Source organism: Barbus barbus (genome assembly GCF_936440315.1).
Source record: "Barbus barbus genome assembly, chromosome: 23".
In the NCBI taxonomy this organism is placed as follows: Eukaryota; Metazoa; Chordata; class Actinopteri; order Cypriniformes; family Cyprinidae; genus Barbus; species Barbus barbus.
The window spans coordinates 14,537,283-14,554,006 of NC_136751.1; the positions used below are offsets into that span (position 1 = coordinate 14,537,283).

General features: G+C 39.8%; 1 protein-coding gene across 1 annotated transcript in view; it reads right to left on the minus strand.

Annotated features, from left to right (window-relative positions):
- The window catches only part of LOC306843166 (ryanodine receptor 1-like), a gene marked incomplete at both ends in the record, with an annotated part of 110,764 nt that overhangs the window by 48,237 nt on the left and 45,803 nt on the right, over positions 1-16,724 (minus strand). The window contains 27 exons of the mRNA XM_079374465.1: positions 1,184-1,307; positions 1,430-1,505; positions 1,599-1,676; positions 1,760-1,900; positions 1,998-2,087; positions 2,178-2,256; positions 3,100-3,263; positions 3,347-3,487; positions 5,078-5,168; positions 5,257-5,477; positions 5,560-5,729; positions 5,866-5,986; positions 6,448-6,559; positions 6,691-6,874; positions 6,962-7,097; positions 7,206-7,300; positions 7,560-7,692; positions 7,798-7,915; positions 9,988-10,261; positions 10,402-10,545; positions 10,820-10,931; positions 11,027-11,227; positions 12,968-13,528; positions 13,622-14,066; positions 15,083-15,309; positions 15,419-15,505; positions 15,620-15,782. Of these exons, the coding sequence (XP_079230591.1) occupies positions 1,184-1,307; positions 1,430-1,505; positions 1,599-1,676; positions 1,760-1,900; positions 1,998-2,087; positions 2,178-2,256; positions 3,100-3,263; positions 3,347-3,487; positions 5,078-5,168; positions 5,257-5,477; positions 5,560-5,729; positions 5,866-5,986; positions 6,448-6,559; positions 6,691-6,874; positions 6,962-7,097; positions 7,206-7,300; positions 7,560-7,692; positions 7,798-7,915; positions 9,988-10,261; positions 10,402-10,545; positions 10,820-10,931; positions 11,027-11,227; positions 12,968-13,528; positions 13,622-14,066; positions 15,083-15,309; positions 15,419-15,505; positions 15,620-15,782 (4,488 nt within the window). The remainder of the gene's footprint in view (positions 1-1,183; positions 1,308-1,429; positions 1,506-1,598; positions 1,677-1,759; positions 1,901-1,997; positions 2,088-2,177; positions 2,257-3,099; positions 3,264-3,346; positions 3,488-5,077; positions 5,169-5,256; positions 5,478-5,559; positions 5,730-5,865; positions 5,987-6,447; positions 6,560-6,690; positions 6,875-6,961; positions 7,098-7,205; positions 7,301-7,559; positions 7,693-7,797; positions 7,916-9,987; positions 10,262-10,401; positions 10,546-10,819; positions 10,932-11,026; positions 11,228-12,967; positions 13,529-13,621; positions 14,067-15,082; positions 15,310-15,418; positions 15,506-15,619; positions 15,783-16,724) is intronic.

Genomic DNA, 16,724 nt, shown 5'->3' on the forward strand with positions numbered 1-16,724 from the left:
TATAATTAAGAGCTATCAATTTTAACATTTATTAGACTTTAAAAATAACTTCTAATTTAAGTGAACTTAAAACAATCTACACATAAACCCATTATAATAAATGTTATATTTAGCTTGGCTACCTGTGCCCCTCAGCAGAAATATACAGAAATTGAATAAAGTTATTGAATTTATTGACACTAAATTCTAAACTAAATACAGATAAATACTCACAGCTATATAAAAGGTATTGATTTCCTATTTTTTTCTTTTATTCTTGATGAACAGACATCACAGCAGCTTGTTATTTGGTTGTTTTGGCTGCTATTTCTTTAAGAGCTGTCGCTGCTGAACTGACATGCATCATATTTTCTCTCAACTCTAATCACCTTTTCTGACCCATTTCAGTCTCTACTAATGAGCTGACGAGTTGAATCGGGTGTTAGATGAGGGAGACAGTGCTGGGCTGCTCCAGGACAGTTTTGAAAACCATTTTAGAGACATGTTCTTAATGTAACTCATATATAACACATTACATGCATGCACAGTTTTAATGCAGCTTTAAGCGCCTTTTTGGTAACTTCATGACTTAACTGACCACGACATTGCATGCACGTAGTTTATTTCACGCTTTAATATGAATAGATACAGACTACAGTGCGCGCCGGTTTCCACACTCGTTTGACTCACGCCTGCCGCTGAAGTGAAGCTGGAGCGCGTATCTGAAATGTCTCTGAAATTATGTGATTTTAAACCATGCAAGAAACTAGAACAGGTGTCTGCAATGTTTGCAAGTGAGCTAACATTGGCATGGAGAGGGATAATCACTGACAAGTGGGAAACGGCAAAAGAGGTGTGTGTGTGTGTTACAGTTAAATATAGTCCCTTGAACATGAATACAGATGTATATTTTGCTGTAATCCTTCTTTATACTCACACAGCCTGATTTATTAAGCTAGGATCTATAAATACTATTAAAATGTTTGAATTAACCTTCAACCGATGTGCATAGCACGCAACAGTTTACATTTTATTCTGTATTTGTTGCTCTTATCTTACAGCCCTCTTTTTCTTGTTCACAGGCTGTCAGCATTCTCAAAAAAAGCTACGAAACTTCAACAACTGCCAAAGAACATCAAAAAGAAATGGCCATTTTAGACTTTAGTCACTATAACATTCTTGTTGTACTGCATCAGTTGTGTACCTGGTGACAGCGTATCCATTCAATTGAAGGAATTTGAGCAGGTCTTGGGCTTTCTCTCTGTCTCTTGTTTTCTCTTTGGCCGTCAATGTATCATATGGTACCAACAAAGGATGGGTGCCACCACCTATTAACACAAAAAACACACAAAAACTAGGAGATAGCCCATGGGATAATTTAATGAACCATACATCTGAACATTAGTTTGTGCAGTCAACATGATACGGTGAATAAAATGAACAATTATACCCTTGGCTTGCAGCTCTATCTTTTTCTTGCGGCCCCAAGTGTTATGGTAATTCTCAGCAAGCTGCTCTGCCATTGACTGAACAGAGGGAAACATGAGAAGTGAATCAATCACAAGGGTTTCTGAATACCAAAGATATAGCCTTATACTGAATTAATATAAATAATATACCTGTAGCTCTCTGGACAAGGCCATGCCTGTCAGCTCCACTGGCTGGGGAGAGTATCCCTGGCTGGGATCATAGGTGGCCTGCAGGAGATGAATATATAGGTATGGATAATGGGTTCATAAAACATGCAATTTCCATCTCCTTTGTTCCATCTCCCTGTTACCTGAGCAGTCTGGGAGATCTTCCTGGTGGCCTTCACTTCAGTTTTCTCAGTTTCTCCATCTCTGGCTTTCTCCAGAGTCCATTCCCATGCCAGCATGGCCTTGATGGACTCTTTAATGGGCCAGCGATAGATCTCTTTATCCTAGAGAGAGAATTCAAAAGAGAAGGTGACCTTGATTCTGGAAAGCCAACTATAACAACTTACTGACAAAGCAGATTCAAAGAAGATCCATTCAGACCTTCTCTGAGAAAGTCTTGTATGGCCGCAGCATGGGGTGAGTTTTGCTGTTCTCATCTAGAACCTCACCATATGTCCAGTTGTTTTGGATCTGGAAGATGGAAGCAAAGGTTTGCAAAGCCTATTCCAAGTCCCACAATGCTTTTGGCTTTCACAAATGAGCATGAATGCTGATACTAACCTTCTCAAAGGCCCATTTATCATGCGTGTGCTCAGCAAATTTGTTAATGAAGGCATCAAGTCTCTCAGGAATGATGGTGCTGCAAAGAACCAAAAAGAAAACATAATCGCTCAGTTGCTGTTGTTCATTTGAATACAAATCTTTGAACAAGTTTTTTTTTCGACTCCCTCAAAACAATTCTTTCTGTTAATGTCAATGAGGTTAAATGTGATCAGTTAATGATGGATTTTTTTTTACCCCTATTCAATGTGAGTATATAACTTTAGAACATATACACCCGATTTCAAAGACAAGGCTTTAGCCTATTCCCAAACTAAAATGTAAGTCTGAGCTGTTTCAACTGAAAAAAAACTTGCACTGACTGATCTTAAAATATATCAGTGCCTTTGTTTTGTCTCAAGATGCACACCAGTAATGTTTTTTCTAAGGCACATTTATAAAAAAAATTACTTAAATGTCCTAATTGAACTATGGCCTAATTCTAAGCCCTGTCTGTGAAACCAGGCCATAAACATTTTAATATTATAATATACAAATAATATTTTAAAAAGTACTTAATAATAATTACTGTTGTTGGTTACCAGTTTTCATTGTTAACTATTTAACAACAACTTCTGCCTTAATAAACTCCTAATTTGCAGCTCATTAATAGTTAGTAAGGTAGTTGTTAAGTTTAGGTATATTGTTATGCAGAATAAGCGTTAATATTTGCTTTATAAGTACTAATAAACAGCCAATATGCTAGTGATACACATGCTAATAAGCAACTAGTTAATAGTGAGAATTGGTCCCTAAACCAAAATGTTACCATAAAGCTGTACAAATGCATTAAATCAGATACCTGAAATATACACAATGACCATATATAATTGCAAAGATGCAAAATTAATACTGTAATTGAACTAGCTTATCATTTTCTCACTTTGTTGTCTCCACTGGTTTGGGGTCAAAGTTTCCCTCAGCATCGACAGACGCTTTCTTCTCAGTCGTAGATGAATAGCTAGCATCGACATAGTCTGGAGGGATGGCACCCGCAATGGCACAGATGCAGAGCATGGCGATCTTAAACAGCTCTGCATCAAATTTCTACAGAGATGAGACGGCATGTAAGTGTACACAGGCATTTCAGTTTCAAATTTGTCTGTTGAGACTGTCCATGTTTGTCAAACCTTGTGTGCAAGGGACTCAAAGATGCCCCAGAAGAGTTTGCGAGAGAGATGCAGCTCTTCCTCTGATGTGACTCCAAAGTTCGCCCATCCATTTGGCAGGCAATAATACTTCCAGCAGCGCTCATAGTGATTGGTCAACAACTAAATGAAATTAAAGCACAAGATATGAGCACAAGAAACTAGTGTTGTCAAAAGTACCAAACTTTTATTAACGTCCATTTCCCGCTAACATTTGAGCATGGATCCATCTACACTCACCTAAAGGATTATTAGGAACACCGTACTAATACTGTGTTTGACCCCCTTTCGCCTTCAGAACTGCCTTAATTCTACGTGGCATCGATTCAACAAGGTGCTGAAAGCATTCTTTAGAAATGTTGGCCCATATTGATAGGATAGCATCTTGCAGTTGATGGAGATTTGGGGGATGCACATCCAGGGCACGAAGCTCCCGTTCCACCACATCCCAAAGATGCTCTATTGGGTTGAGATCTGGTGACTGTGGGGGCCATTTTAGTACAGTGAACTCATTGTCATGTTCAAGAAACCAATTTGAAATGATTCGAGCTTTGTGACATGGTGCATTATCCTGCTGGAAGTAGCCATCAGAGGATGGGTACATGGTGGTCATAAAGCGATGGACATGGTCAGAAACAATGCTCAGGTAGGCTGTGGCATTTAAACGATGCCCAATTGGCACTAAGGGGCCTAAAGTGTGCCAAGAAAACATCCCCCACACCATTACACCACCAGCCTGCACAGTGGTAACAAGGCATGATGGATCCATGTTCTCATTCTGTTTACGCCAAATTCTGACTCTACCATCTGAATGTCTCAACACAAATCGAGACTCATCAGAGCAGGCAACATTTTTCCAGTCTTCAACCGTCCAATTTTGGTGAGATCGTGCAAATTGTAGCCTCTTTTTCCTATTTGTAGTGGAGATGAGTGGTACCCGGTGGGGTCTTCTGCTGTTGTAGCCCATCCGCCTCAAGGTTGTGCGTGTTGTGGCTTCACAAATGCTTTGCTGCATACCTCGGTTGTAACAAGTGGTTATTTCAGTCAAAGTTGCTCTTCTATCAGCTTGAATCAGTCGGCCCATTCTCCTCTGACCTCTAGCATCAACAAGGCATTTTCGCCCACAGGACTGCCGCATACTGGATGTTTTTCCCTTTTCACACCATTCTTTGTAAACCCTAGAAATGGTTGTGCGTGAAAATCCCAGTAACTGAGCAGATTGTGAAATACTCAGACCGCCCGTCTGGCACCAACAACCATGCCACGCTCAAAATTGCTTAAATCCCCTTTCTTTCCCATTCTGACATTCAGTTTGGAGTTCAGGAGATTATCTTGACCAGGACCACACCCGTAAATGCATTGAAGCAACTGCCATGTGATTGGTTGATTAGATAATTGCATTAATGAGAAATTGAACAGGTGTTCCTAATAATCCTTTAGGTGAGTGTATGCGCAGATATATTAGGGATCCTCTGATAGACGCAGCTTTCAAACGCTCCCGTGTGCTTCTGTGTAGCCAATCACAGTCATATCTGTTTAGCGCGTGAACAGAACTTCAGCAGTGTTTAAGAATCTGCTCAACAGTGCTCAAATGTTAGCGGGAAATGGACGTTTTTAAAATTTAAGTACCGACTGGTATCGCGGTTGGTACTTTTGACAACACTACAAGAAACAAAAAAAATCAATGTAACTAATTAAACTATTCTTGCATACCTTGAGGGGCATCTTGGCATACTCGTTTAAGATTGGCACATCAAACACCAGCCTTCTCAACAGATGCTGCAACATAGATGGCCGCAAATACCTAAAACACACAAACATTACTTTATTAGCTATAAAATTTTGAGTTGGCATTTTTACATATGAGTGAAGACATTACAGAGTGAACTAACTTGACAAGAGACATAAGGCAGTCCTCGATGACATCCCGCTGAGCCTTAGTAAGAGCACGGCCACGGGACAGTCTGTAGATTGTGTGCAGCATTGAGTCGATCATGATGGCACGGTGGTCTGTGCCAGCAAACAGTGGGGCACACTTTGTGAGCAGTGGAAGCACAGCTGAGCACAGGTAACGGTTTAGAGCCAGAGCCATCTCTGTGGTGCTGAATGCCGCCTGGAGGATCACAATTAAGATCAGTGATCAGTGTATTATATTATATTATATTATATTATAAATTATATTATATATAGCTTACCGTATCTAGAGAGGCTGTGGCTCTCATATCGGGCAGGAAGCCCACCTCTAGCACATGCAACAGGAAGTCCTGGTTATCAATGCCGTACACTCTGTCCAAGAAAAGCACCATGGAGGCTTTGTGGTCTGGCACGAAACTCGCTGACATTTTTGGCTCAACAACCTGACCATCTATGAAAAGTAGCACAGGAAAAATTAGAAGAGTTAAAATTAGAAGAGCTTGTTTCCGTCTGAGAGTAAAAAGTAAAACAGACAGAAAAATAAAGCTTAAAATACAAAATTGTCACATGGTGACCATTTTGTGTACCTTTGCCAAAGGTGGGGATCTGAACAGGAAGGCTAATGACTCCCACCAGGTCTTCAATGGGTACGAGAGACCTCAAGATGGCTCTGATTCTCAAAGCTTCACCTTTACCTGCTTGGATCAACTGTGGGTAAAGAGCAGGATTAAAATTGAAGTCCTCTGTAAAAATATGACCTTCATCTTATACGCTGCCATGCAAATGTTTTGGGTCAGTAAGATTTTTTTTTAAAGAAATATTTTTTTATTCAGTAATATAAAACTTTGAGAATAATAGGAAATGTGTCTTGGACAAGTCAGCATATTAGAATGATTTCTGAAGGATAATGTGACACTGAAGACTGAAGTAATGGCTGCTGAAAATTCAGCTTTGCCATCACAGGAATAAATTACATTTTAAAATATATAAAAATTAAAAAAAATAAAAATTACATTGTAATATTATCTCATAATATAACTATTTTTTTTTACTGTATTTCGATCAAATAAATTCAGCCTTGTGTGGAGCATAAGAGACTTCTTTAAAAAAAAACAACATTACATTTGTCATGGACTCCACAGGTAAATTATTGACGTTATTTTACTTACATGCATCTCAGGAGCGCAGCGACCTAGCAAGTCAATAAGAGCAGAGTAAAATGACATGATAGCATTTCCAAGATGCTCTCTGTTATCTTCATGCTGCTCCTCTCCTCCAAACCTGTGAACCAATCACAAGGGGAATATATAGATCCCAATCACAAAAAATGGAATAAATAGATAACATGATATAAGGACAAATTGTTTATGAAAATCTAAATTCAAGCGTTCACTTCCACTGAAATGTCTTACATGAAACGTCTGTCCTTTTTAGGAGTTGGCCCATCTCTGGCAGGGTCCTCAGAGATCTTAATGGCCTCTTCAATGGCAGCTAACAGACCTGCACCACCCTCTCCTCTCAGAGCGGGGCCGAAGCACTCAGGTCGACGAATCAACAGACGAACAACCACATTAGCGTTCTCCTCTACGCTCTCACCTGCAGGGGAAGACACAAACACAAAGTTTAATTATGAATGTCTTCAAACAGAGGAGTCAGAAACACAATTCCACTTAATATGCTCACCGTTTACAAACACAGCAAAACGTAGGAAGTCCAGATATCTCTCTCCTCCACCTGGATTCCATCCGATGTCAGGGTAGCCTTTAGACAGAAGCATGGGGCACATCCGAAGGCCGCATCCAGCCAGATACGTCACCACCTGAGTAGCACAGAGAACCAGTGAACACAGTTTTTTGCAGTGGCACATTATAAATGCACTGTACCATAAAATAATTAGCTACAAAATAGAATTTGTTCAGAGCATTACCATCTCAAGGTCTTGCTCTTGCAGAGCCAGTGCCAGTTCATTGTTGTCGATGCAAGACGCAGCAGCAACATCCAGAGGAGTAGATCCACGCATCCCTAAAAAAGCAACACAAAAAATGACAAATTATTTAAAACACAACAAAACAAAACAAAAAGAGTAATACTATTTTATCATTCATCAGCTAGAAAAAATCATATTGAATCCGATACCAATGATATCTATCCTCTGTGTTGTTATCATTATAGCTGTGCTGTGGACTTTCGAGTTATCATTATAGTTATCGTTGGTGTGAACGTGCCAAACAATAATAAAAATATGCTATCTATGTCAGGTAAATTTTACAAAGCGACCAACCCAGCCCAATGCCACTGTTCTGCAGCAGGTATGAGAGGTGGTCAAACATGGAGCGCTGGTTCTGACGGCTGATCCTGCAGAAGTAGCACAGGAAGCGACAGCAACTGGTCACCATTTGCGGGAATCGAATTTCCTATAGACAGAAAAAAATGTTTCAATGACAGAGTCGGATCTGTGTCCAAGAAAAACTGTTTTAAACATTCAGTAGGCTATTTATATAACACAAACAGGAAAGTACCTTAGAGTCTCCTCCACCTCCCAGTACATTGACCATAACCTCCATGACCGTCTCATGCATGCCCAGTGCTCGCATCAGGTTAGGGTGCTGGTAGAACAACTTGTTGTTCATGATGTTCCTATGAGACAAGAGACAATATGCATTTGAAAAATTACACATGCTACAATGATTTACAGCATAAATGACTCTAGAGAGGTTCAGGGCATTATAAAAAACAAGGCACACTACCGTCAGTGGTCAGAAAGCGGTATACTATTTTTATTTTATTTATATACAGTGCCCTCCATAAGTATTGGAACAGTAAAGACAAAATTGCTCTGTTGGCTGTGGAGTCAAGACATTTGCAAATATGATTAAAAGATGAATATGAGACAAAATTACAGAATGTCACATTTTATTATTAGCCGTTTCAACACATACATGTTTTACCAAATAAAAAGAACAGCACTTTTAGAGTCCATCCCACTCATTGATGTGAGCATAAGTATTGGGATAGTTGAACATAAGGTAGATATAAAAGATTAAAAGCTATTATTTAGTTGCAGATCTCTTGCACACAATCACAGCCGTGAGTCTGTGACCGACATCACCAGACTCTTGGTCTCATCCTTTGAAAGACTTTTCCCAGCCTTTAATGCAGCCAATTCCAATTGTTGCTTGTTTTGGAGAGTTTCTGCCTTTACTCTCCTCTTCAGCTGGTGAAATTCATGTTCAATCTGATTTAAACCTGGCGATTTGGGCAATCTAAGACTTTCCATTTCTTTGCCCTTATAGATTCCTTGACTGAACTGGCAGGGTGTTTTGGGTCATTGTCCTGATGCAGTATGAAGCACTTCCCAATGAATCTGGTGGCATTTTCTTGAATATTGGTAGGCAAGATTGTTTTGTACCCTTCCAAATTCATTCTGCTACTGTCATCATACATTATGTCATCAGTAAAGATGAGAGGGGCTGTTCCAGAGGCAGCCATGCATGCTCATGCCATGACAACACCTCCACCATGCTTTACAGATGAGGCTGTATGCTTGGGATCATTTACAGTTCCCTCTTTTTCTCCACATTTTTGCTTTTCCATCACTTAGATAAAGGTTCATCTTTGTCTCACCGGTCCATAAACACAGTTCCAAAACTCTTCTGGCAAACTCTAATCTTGCCTTTCTATTTTAGGTGCTGGTCAGAGGTTTGCATCTTGCTGTGTAGCATCTGTAATTCTGTGTTAAAGTCTCCTGAGGACAGTAGTTTGTCAGAGCATCACCCCAGCTTTCTGGAAGTTGTTGGTGATTTTGCAGACATGTCTTTTAGAGTTAATTTTCACAGCTTTTATGATTCGTCTGTCATCAACTACTGTTGTTTTCTCAGCCGATCAGGCAGTTGTTGGTTGCTGGTGTCGCTGGTGGTTTCCAAACTCTTGATTTCTCCATGCCCTTTGTTTTTGCTATAGCTCTAACTGACTTCCTCTTTTCTTTTAGCATCCAAATTGCTTGCTTTTCTCTCAAAGTCAGCTCCCTTATCTTCATCCTGGTTTGTGTGTGTCATCATCAAATGCAAGATTCAGTATACAGAAGTTATGGATATAACTGATACGACACATTCCCTGCTTTTAATGTCTGAAGAATTAATGCAACAGGAAACAGCTGATCACTTAGAAAGACCTGTGAGGCAACTGTTCCAACACTTATCCTAACATTAGATAGAGGGATGAAACTCTAAAAGTGCTGATCTTCTTAGCTGGTAAAACATCTATGAGTGGAATCACCCAATAATAAAATGTGACATTCTGTAGTTTTGTCTCATATTCATCTTTGATTCCTATTTGCAAATGTCTTGACTCCACAGCCAACAGAGCAATTTTGTCTTTACTGTTCCAATACTTATGGAGGGCACTGTATATAATGTTACAAAACGTTTTTATTTCAAATAAAAGTTAAACGTTTAAACTTCCTATGTATTAATGAATCCTGAAAAAAATACATAATGATAATAATAAACATTGATAATAATAAGACATGTTACTTGAGCACCAAATCATCATATTAGAATGATTTTTGACACTCAAGACTGGAATAATGACTGCTGAAATTTCAGCTTTACCATCACAGGAATACATTACATTTTAACATAACATATATTAAAAAGAAAACAGTTGTTTTAAATTATAATAATATTTCACAATATTTTTTGTGTACCTACCCAATGCTCTGAATCATAAGCCTCTCCTCTTCCGGGCCCATCTGGACGATGAGAAGGGAACGGATCTGTCCCAGGCACTCCAGAAGGTCCATTGTGTCCTGTACGGACACAGCGCTGATGGCATAGGCCTTTGGCAGGGCCCGGATCAGCTCTCCCAGTGCATCATACTGTCGGTGAAGAAGACTGAACATGAGCCGCACCAGCTCAGGGTTCTGAATAAAGGACTCCTGTGCCCAGTGGATCATTGTGTGGGATATCAGTTCCTGTAAAGTACCTGAGGCATAGAATGTTCTAGAAATGTTAGACTAACACTAAAAATAAAAATAGTACAATTCCGAAATAAAAGCAAAAATATAGATCAACAATTGCATTAATGCAATTAATATCTCAAGATATTTTACTACATTTACTCACTAGGTTTGGGCTCTTCCTCTGGTTCTGGCTCATCGTCTTCCTTTTTCTTCCTAAAGGTCTTGATCTTCTCCACTAAACTGAGCAGTCTCCCACTCAGAGACGCTTCTACCTCTTCCTCCTCTGCTTCTTCTTCTACATGGACACCTGAGGGAGGTACAAAAACAAATATGGAGAAGAACCACATAGTAGTCCAGTAGTATTTTGTGTCTCGATCAGTAATTAATTCTTCTTTTTATATATATATATTTTTTTTGTCATAATTTTTCACTTTGAATCTTCAGAAAAAAAAAACACAAACTGAATTATTTGTACAGAATTTCACAAGATGATTTTGCTACTGCAGCCGCTTGGTGTTTAGTTGTTGTAATGTGGCCGTGCAGTCTTTTATTTTTTTTTATTACATATTTTGAACACTGACCACAGTGATTCAGGAGCTCATTGTGGAAACTCTGGAGGGTTTCGCGCACTTCCTCTGGCACGGGGCAATCCTCTTCTTCAGGGCTGTGCTTGAAGTTGGTCAACAGGAAAAACTACATATATATGCACATAATCAGTGATTAGTCTCCCTGAAAGCATTTAAAATCATACAGTATGTGGGTTTAAGGTAAAGAGTTGTGTATTATACTTGTTCCAGAGGAGGAGAGCGAAACTCTCTGGTCCTGCGAGCAGTCTCTGCAGCACTCATAGTAAATGCTCTCATTAGTTTGTTGTATCGTTCACGCTGGTTTGACTGGATCTGCTGTACAAATTTATCAGAGAATGCCAAAATAGCCTCAACTCTGTGTCTGAGCTCACAGTCACAGAAATACTGTAGAAGGGTACACATCTGAAAGAGAGGGAGAAACACATAGATAAATATACATATACATAATAATATACATTATATAGTCCAGGTAATATGTGCAAATTTTGAGGTGAAATATTCACTTTTTCATAAAAGCATGAAACATGGTACAACTGTACAGGTTGGGGCCCTGAACACTTTCAGAAATGGAGCCATCACAAAAATACCTTGTGGTGGCCATGGCAACCATTTTACTTTCTGCCATGATCAAATTATGTAATTTGTGTCATATCTCCTGAACCAAAGATGATAACAGAAAAGGTCATGGTGAAATTAGCAGTGTTAGAAGGAAATCACAGTATCACCGCACTTGCAATAGTCCATATTATGGCTATAATTTATTTTCTCTCTTTGATAATTAACTAATAATTTTTTCAATAATACAATAAAAAATTGTTTTCAAGAATACACTCATATATTTCAGAGATATAAAAAAAATCTGAGGTAAGTGTATTTTTTCTTACCTCTCAGGCAGAGTTAGTTAGGCGGTAGTGTTTCCAATACATATATATATACATATGTTGTTCTCTTTCAACAATGCTCTAACATCAAACACAGACAGCAATACAATCTTGCTAACCTGTGTTCTATCTGAACCTCTGAGATACTCTTATATCATTGTAAGCCTTCTCGTAAAGTCACTGAATTCACTATTATTTGTTGACCTGATTGCGTTGCCATCTGTGTTTGATGTTAGAGCGTTGTTGAGTGAGATCCAGAATGTATTGGAAACACACTTCTGCCTACCACCTTTGGGGGCAGTCGTGGCCTAATGGTTAGAGATTCATAAAAGGTGGTGGGTTTGAGTCCCGGTACTGGCAGGGATTGTAGGTGGGGGGAGTGAATGACCAGCGCTCTCTTCCAACCTCAATTTCCACGACTGCGGTGAGACCCTTGAGCAAGGCATGAACCCCCAACTGCTCCCCGGGCACCGCAGCAAAAAAAATGGCTGCTCACTGCTATATTCATGGTGTGTATGTGTGTGTGTTTGTACACTACTCAGTGCTGTGTGTGCACTTGGATGGGTGAAATGCAGAGAACAAATTCTGAGTATGGGACACATCACGTCCTTTCCTTTTCTTTTCCTTACCTGACTTTGCCTGAGAGGTAAGGAAAAACACACATACTTGAGATGATTTTTTATATCTCTAAAATATATTATTGTATTCTTGAAAACAATCTTTTATTGTATTATTGAATAAAATAGTAGTTAATTATCAAAGAAAGAAAAAATTTATAGCTATAATCTGGACTACTGTATACTGTGTATTTCCTTCTCACAACTGCTGATTTCGCAGTTTCGCAGAACAGTTTATGTTGTTGCATATGGTATCATTGTAATCCTTGACCATCAAAACTAAGACATTGCCTTTTTTCTGTTTCACCTTTTCTTTTTTTTCTCTGAAAAAGTGAGCAGAATTTCCACATATCAACTGGACTGATACAATAATATAAGATTTATATTCAAATCATATAAAAAAATATGTAGAGAGACAGACAGACAGACAGACAGTCAGACAGACAGACAGACAGACAGACAGTCAGACAGACAGACAGACAGACAGACAGACAGACAGACAGACAGATAGACAGACAGACAGACAGACAGACAGACAGACAGACAGACAGACAGACAGACAGATAGATAGATAGATAGATAGATAGATAGATAGATAGATAGATAGATAGATAGATAGATAGATAGATATAGATAGATCTTGCCTGCAGTTTTACAGACTCTGGCAGCTTCATTTGAAGTAGTCCCTCCTCCGGTGCCTCCTCTTCCTCCTCTTTGGCTTCCTCGCCTACTTCTTCTGCCTCCTTTTCCTCCTTGGTTTTTTCTCCATCCGCCTTCTCTCCCTCCTCCTCCTCTACTGCCTTCTCAACCTCTTCTCCTTCATGTCCCTCCTCCTTCTTCAGAACTTTCAGCTCTTCATCCTCCTCCTCCTCCTCCCCAACTCCCTCATCCACGGCTTCCTCCTCTCCTTCAGCCCCTTCTTCTTTCTCCTTCACCTCCTCTCCTTCCTCTTTGGGAGCAGCTTCCTCTCCTGGTTCCTCTATCTCTCCTGCCTCCTCTTTCTTTCCGAACACATTAGGATCAATCATCTTGAGAATGTGCTTGACGTCTTCATTGTTGAAGATGCCCATAATGAGGAGGGTGCTGATGAGTTTGAGAATAGGAACGAAGTGGAACTCAACACTGCCCCCAACAGGATCGCGCATGGCCTGGCTGCCATCGAACACGGCTTCTGTAAGCATGCTTAGAGCCTTGGTCTTTAGCTCCTGGAAGGGAAGAAAGAGTGCAAATATTAACATCAACATATATTATTTGTCTAACAGCAATCAGTTTTGGAATCCACTGTATCCTCATCGTACCTGCAGAGGAATGATGGGGCTTAGGGTGTACAGATCTGGGTCAGTACCCACAAAGTTGATTGGGGAGAAGTGTAACTTGGGTCTGAGGCAGGTCGTGAGACCAACTCCTGGCAGGTCATTGGACGCTTCTGCATCCGGGAAAAGCGTGATGCTGAGCGTCTCTTTTGTCATGGGAATAATAAACTCACGATTGGTTCCCAAGCGGTTGCGTTTGGCTGACTCCAGGTGGATACTGATGAGAAGGTCATAGTAGCCACTGCGGAGAGGACCAGGCAGGTAGGTACTCTCGATAGCGTAGAAGAGCTGTGATTCGTCCACGTGGCTGCAGAGGGCATGGGCTACACGGTTGTTGCCCAATGCGCACACGGCACAATAAAGCATCAATGTGTGATAGTGGAACTTCAGTAAGTCATGCTGCTCGGACAGTTCCAGGATGTCTATACACCTGCATATGAGAAAGAAACACGTCCACTTTTGAACAATACGCAACTAGAATAAAAGAAAAAATTGTCAAGACAAACTTTGATGTATCGGTTGCTAGGGTGTTGCTTTGTGGTTAATAGGGTGTTCTGGGTGGTTGTTAGGGTGTCCATAGTCACTGCTTGGTGATTGCAAGGGTGTTGCTATGCGGTTGCTAGGGTGTTGCGGGTAGTTGCTAAGGTTTTTGCTGGGTCACTGCTAGGGTGTTGCTATTTGTTTGCTGGGGTGTTCTGAGTGATTGCTGTGTGGTTTCTAGGGTATAGCCATGTGGTATATAGGGTGTTCTGGGTGGTTGCTGGGTGGTTGCTAGGGTGTTGTTATGCAGTTTCTAGGGTGGCTGCTAGGTGGTTATTAGGGTGTTCTAGATGGTTGCTACATGGTTGTTAGGGTGTCCTGGGTGGTTGTTAGGCTGTTCATAGTCACAAATTGGTGTTTAATTGGTGTTGCTATGCAGTAGCTAGGGTGTTATGGATGATTGCTAAGGTTTTTGCTGGGTGGTTGCTAAGGTTTTGCTAGTTGTTTGCTAGGATGTTCTGGGTGGTTGGTAGGCAGTTGCTAGGATGTTCATGGTCATTGTGAAGTGGTTGCTAGGGTGTTGCTAAGTGGTCGCTAGGGTTTTCTGGGCCAGTGATAGAGTGTTGTTTCTAGTTTCTAGGGTGTTCTGGGTGGTTGCTACATGGTTGCAAGTTAGTTGCATAGATAGATAGATAGATAGATAGATAGATAGATAGATAGATAGATAGATAGATAGATAGATAGATAGATGGTTTATAGGATGCTTTTAGAGGTCTGTCTTCTTTAGCTGGTCAGGCTGGCTGGGAGACCAGCTGAACAACCAGCTAAAATCAGCTTGGCTAGGCTGGGCGATCAGCTTAAACCAGCTAAGACCAGCCAACCAGCTTAGGCTGGTTTTTGCTGTTTTTCCAGCGGGGTATCATTTTCAATTTAGGTTTTTTTGGTTCTTCTCTCGTTCTCCTGTACCTATTCTCTTCAGGTATATGCAGAGCCATCATGGTGAGAGGTTCTGTACATTCCACCATCCAGCCGTGCCTCTCGCTCACCCGCCCCACTGTTGGATTCAGGAAGTGGTTAGGCATCCGGCTCCAGATTACAGGGGTCAGCATTTCAACATCCAGCCGAGGAGGACACTGGGGCAACGGGTTCTTGCGCTCACTACGGAACATGGCTGCCGAAAGAGGCATGATATTCTATGGGGTGGAGAAAAAAAGTGAGAAATTTAAGGCTACAAATGTTTAGTAAAAGTATTTCTAAAAAAACTGATGACTTTTAGTGCCAGAAACAGAGGATAGTGCAGACCTTGAGTTTTCCGAGTTCCAGCTGCAGCATGTTCTGGCTGGTCGGCAATACAAACACAGCTGGGAACAGCTTAGTGTTGGGCTCCACCTGACAGAGCATATGTATACATACAAGTTCAAATGAAGAAAATGCACTCCTACCTAACAGTGACTTTTTGAGTGCCACTACAGTTCCTCCTTTGAAGAGATGATCTTCCCTTACCTGGTAGAAAGTGTTGATCTCTTTCCCATTGGCTGTGAAATTCATGAGACCTGCTGCCAGGTCAACCAAGCAACCAATCACCAGATCCTCCTGGCTGAACCTCTGCTGGGTGCTGCTGCCAAACTCTCCTCCCCACACCATATAGCAGTTACTCCTCCTTATACTGATAAGAAAACAGAATATTCTGAGTGTTCTTGAGTGATGAATAAACAAATATTTTGTAGCTTAATAAAAATGATACAAAAATACAATACCGTCAAAAAGTTTGTGGTCTTTCTTTCTTTGCAATGAGTAATTTTATTTAGAAAGGATTTATACATTTCTATTTTAGAATTCTATTTTAAATAAATACTGTTCTTTTCAAATAAATGGTGTTTCTTGAGCACCAAATCAAAATATTAGAATGATTTCTGAAAGATCAAGTGTCACTGAAGACTGAAGTAAAGATCGCAGAAATTTCAGCTTTGACATCACAGCAATTAATTATATTTTATAATATATTAAAATAGAAAATGGAAAAATTATATTAAATTTAAATTAAAAATTAAAATAATTTAAAACTGTAATATTTTAATCATAAGAGACACTAAACAAATATTTTTTAGCTGGTAACTGTTTACTTAAATAGAAAAATCTTATTTGCAGATAATATGTTTTTCATTAAGTATTTTTCTTAACCCATTTCAAGCATTTTTTTTTTCGTTATTTTAAGCATAAATCTGTCAAAAATAGTGAGGTTTGTGCTTAAAATAAGAACTGTTTGCCACTGGCACACGAAATGCAAAATGTTAGTGAAAATAAATTTTATTTCAGTTATTTTTCTAGATCCAAAAGTTTTAAATGTGTGTTGTACATCCAAAATACTACACTGAAAATATGATAAATATAGGCATTACACTTTAAATCTCTTTTCTTTTTTGTTTGTTTTGTTTTTACTCCCAACTGATTCTGATGGTCGGTGACTGAACTAGGCCACTGGTGCACTGCTCTTACATCATCAAAATCAATATTCACCTACATCACCTCACTATACCGAACATGTATTTTTAACTAAACGCTTCTCCGCACTGCAGCTTTTTGTATTTGTCCTCGTTGGCCCACATTT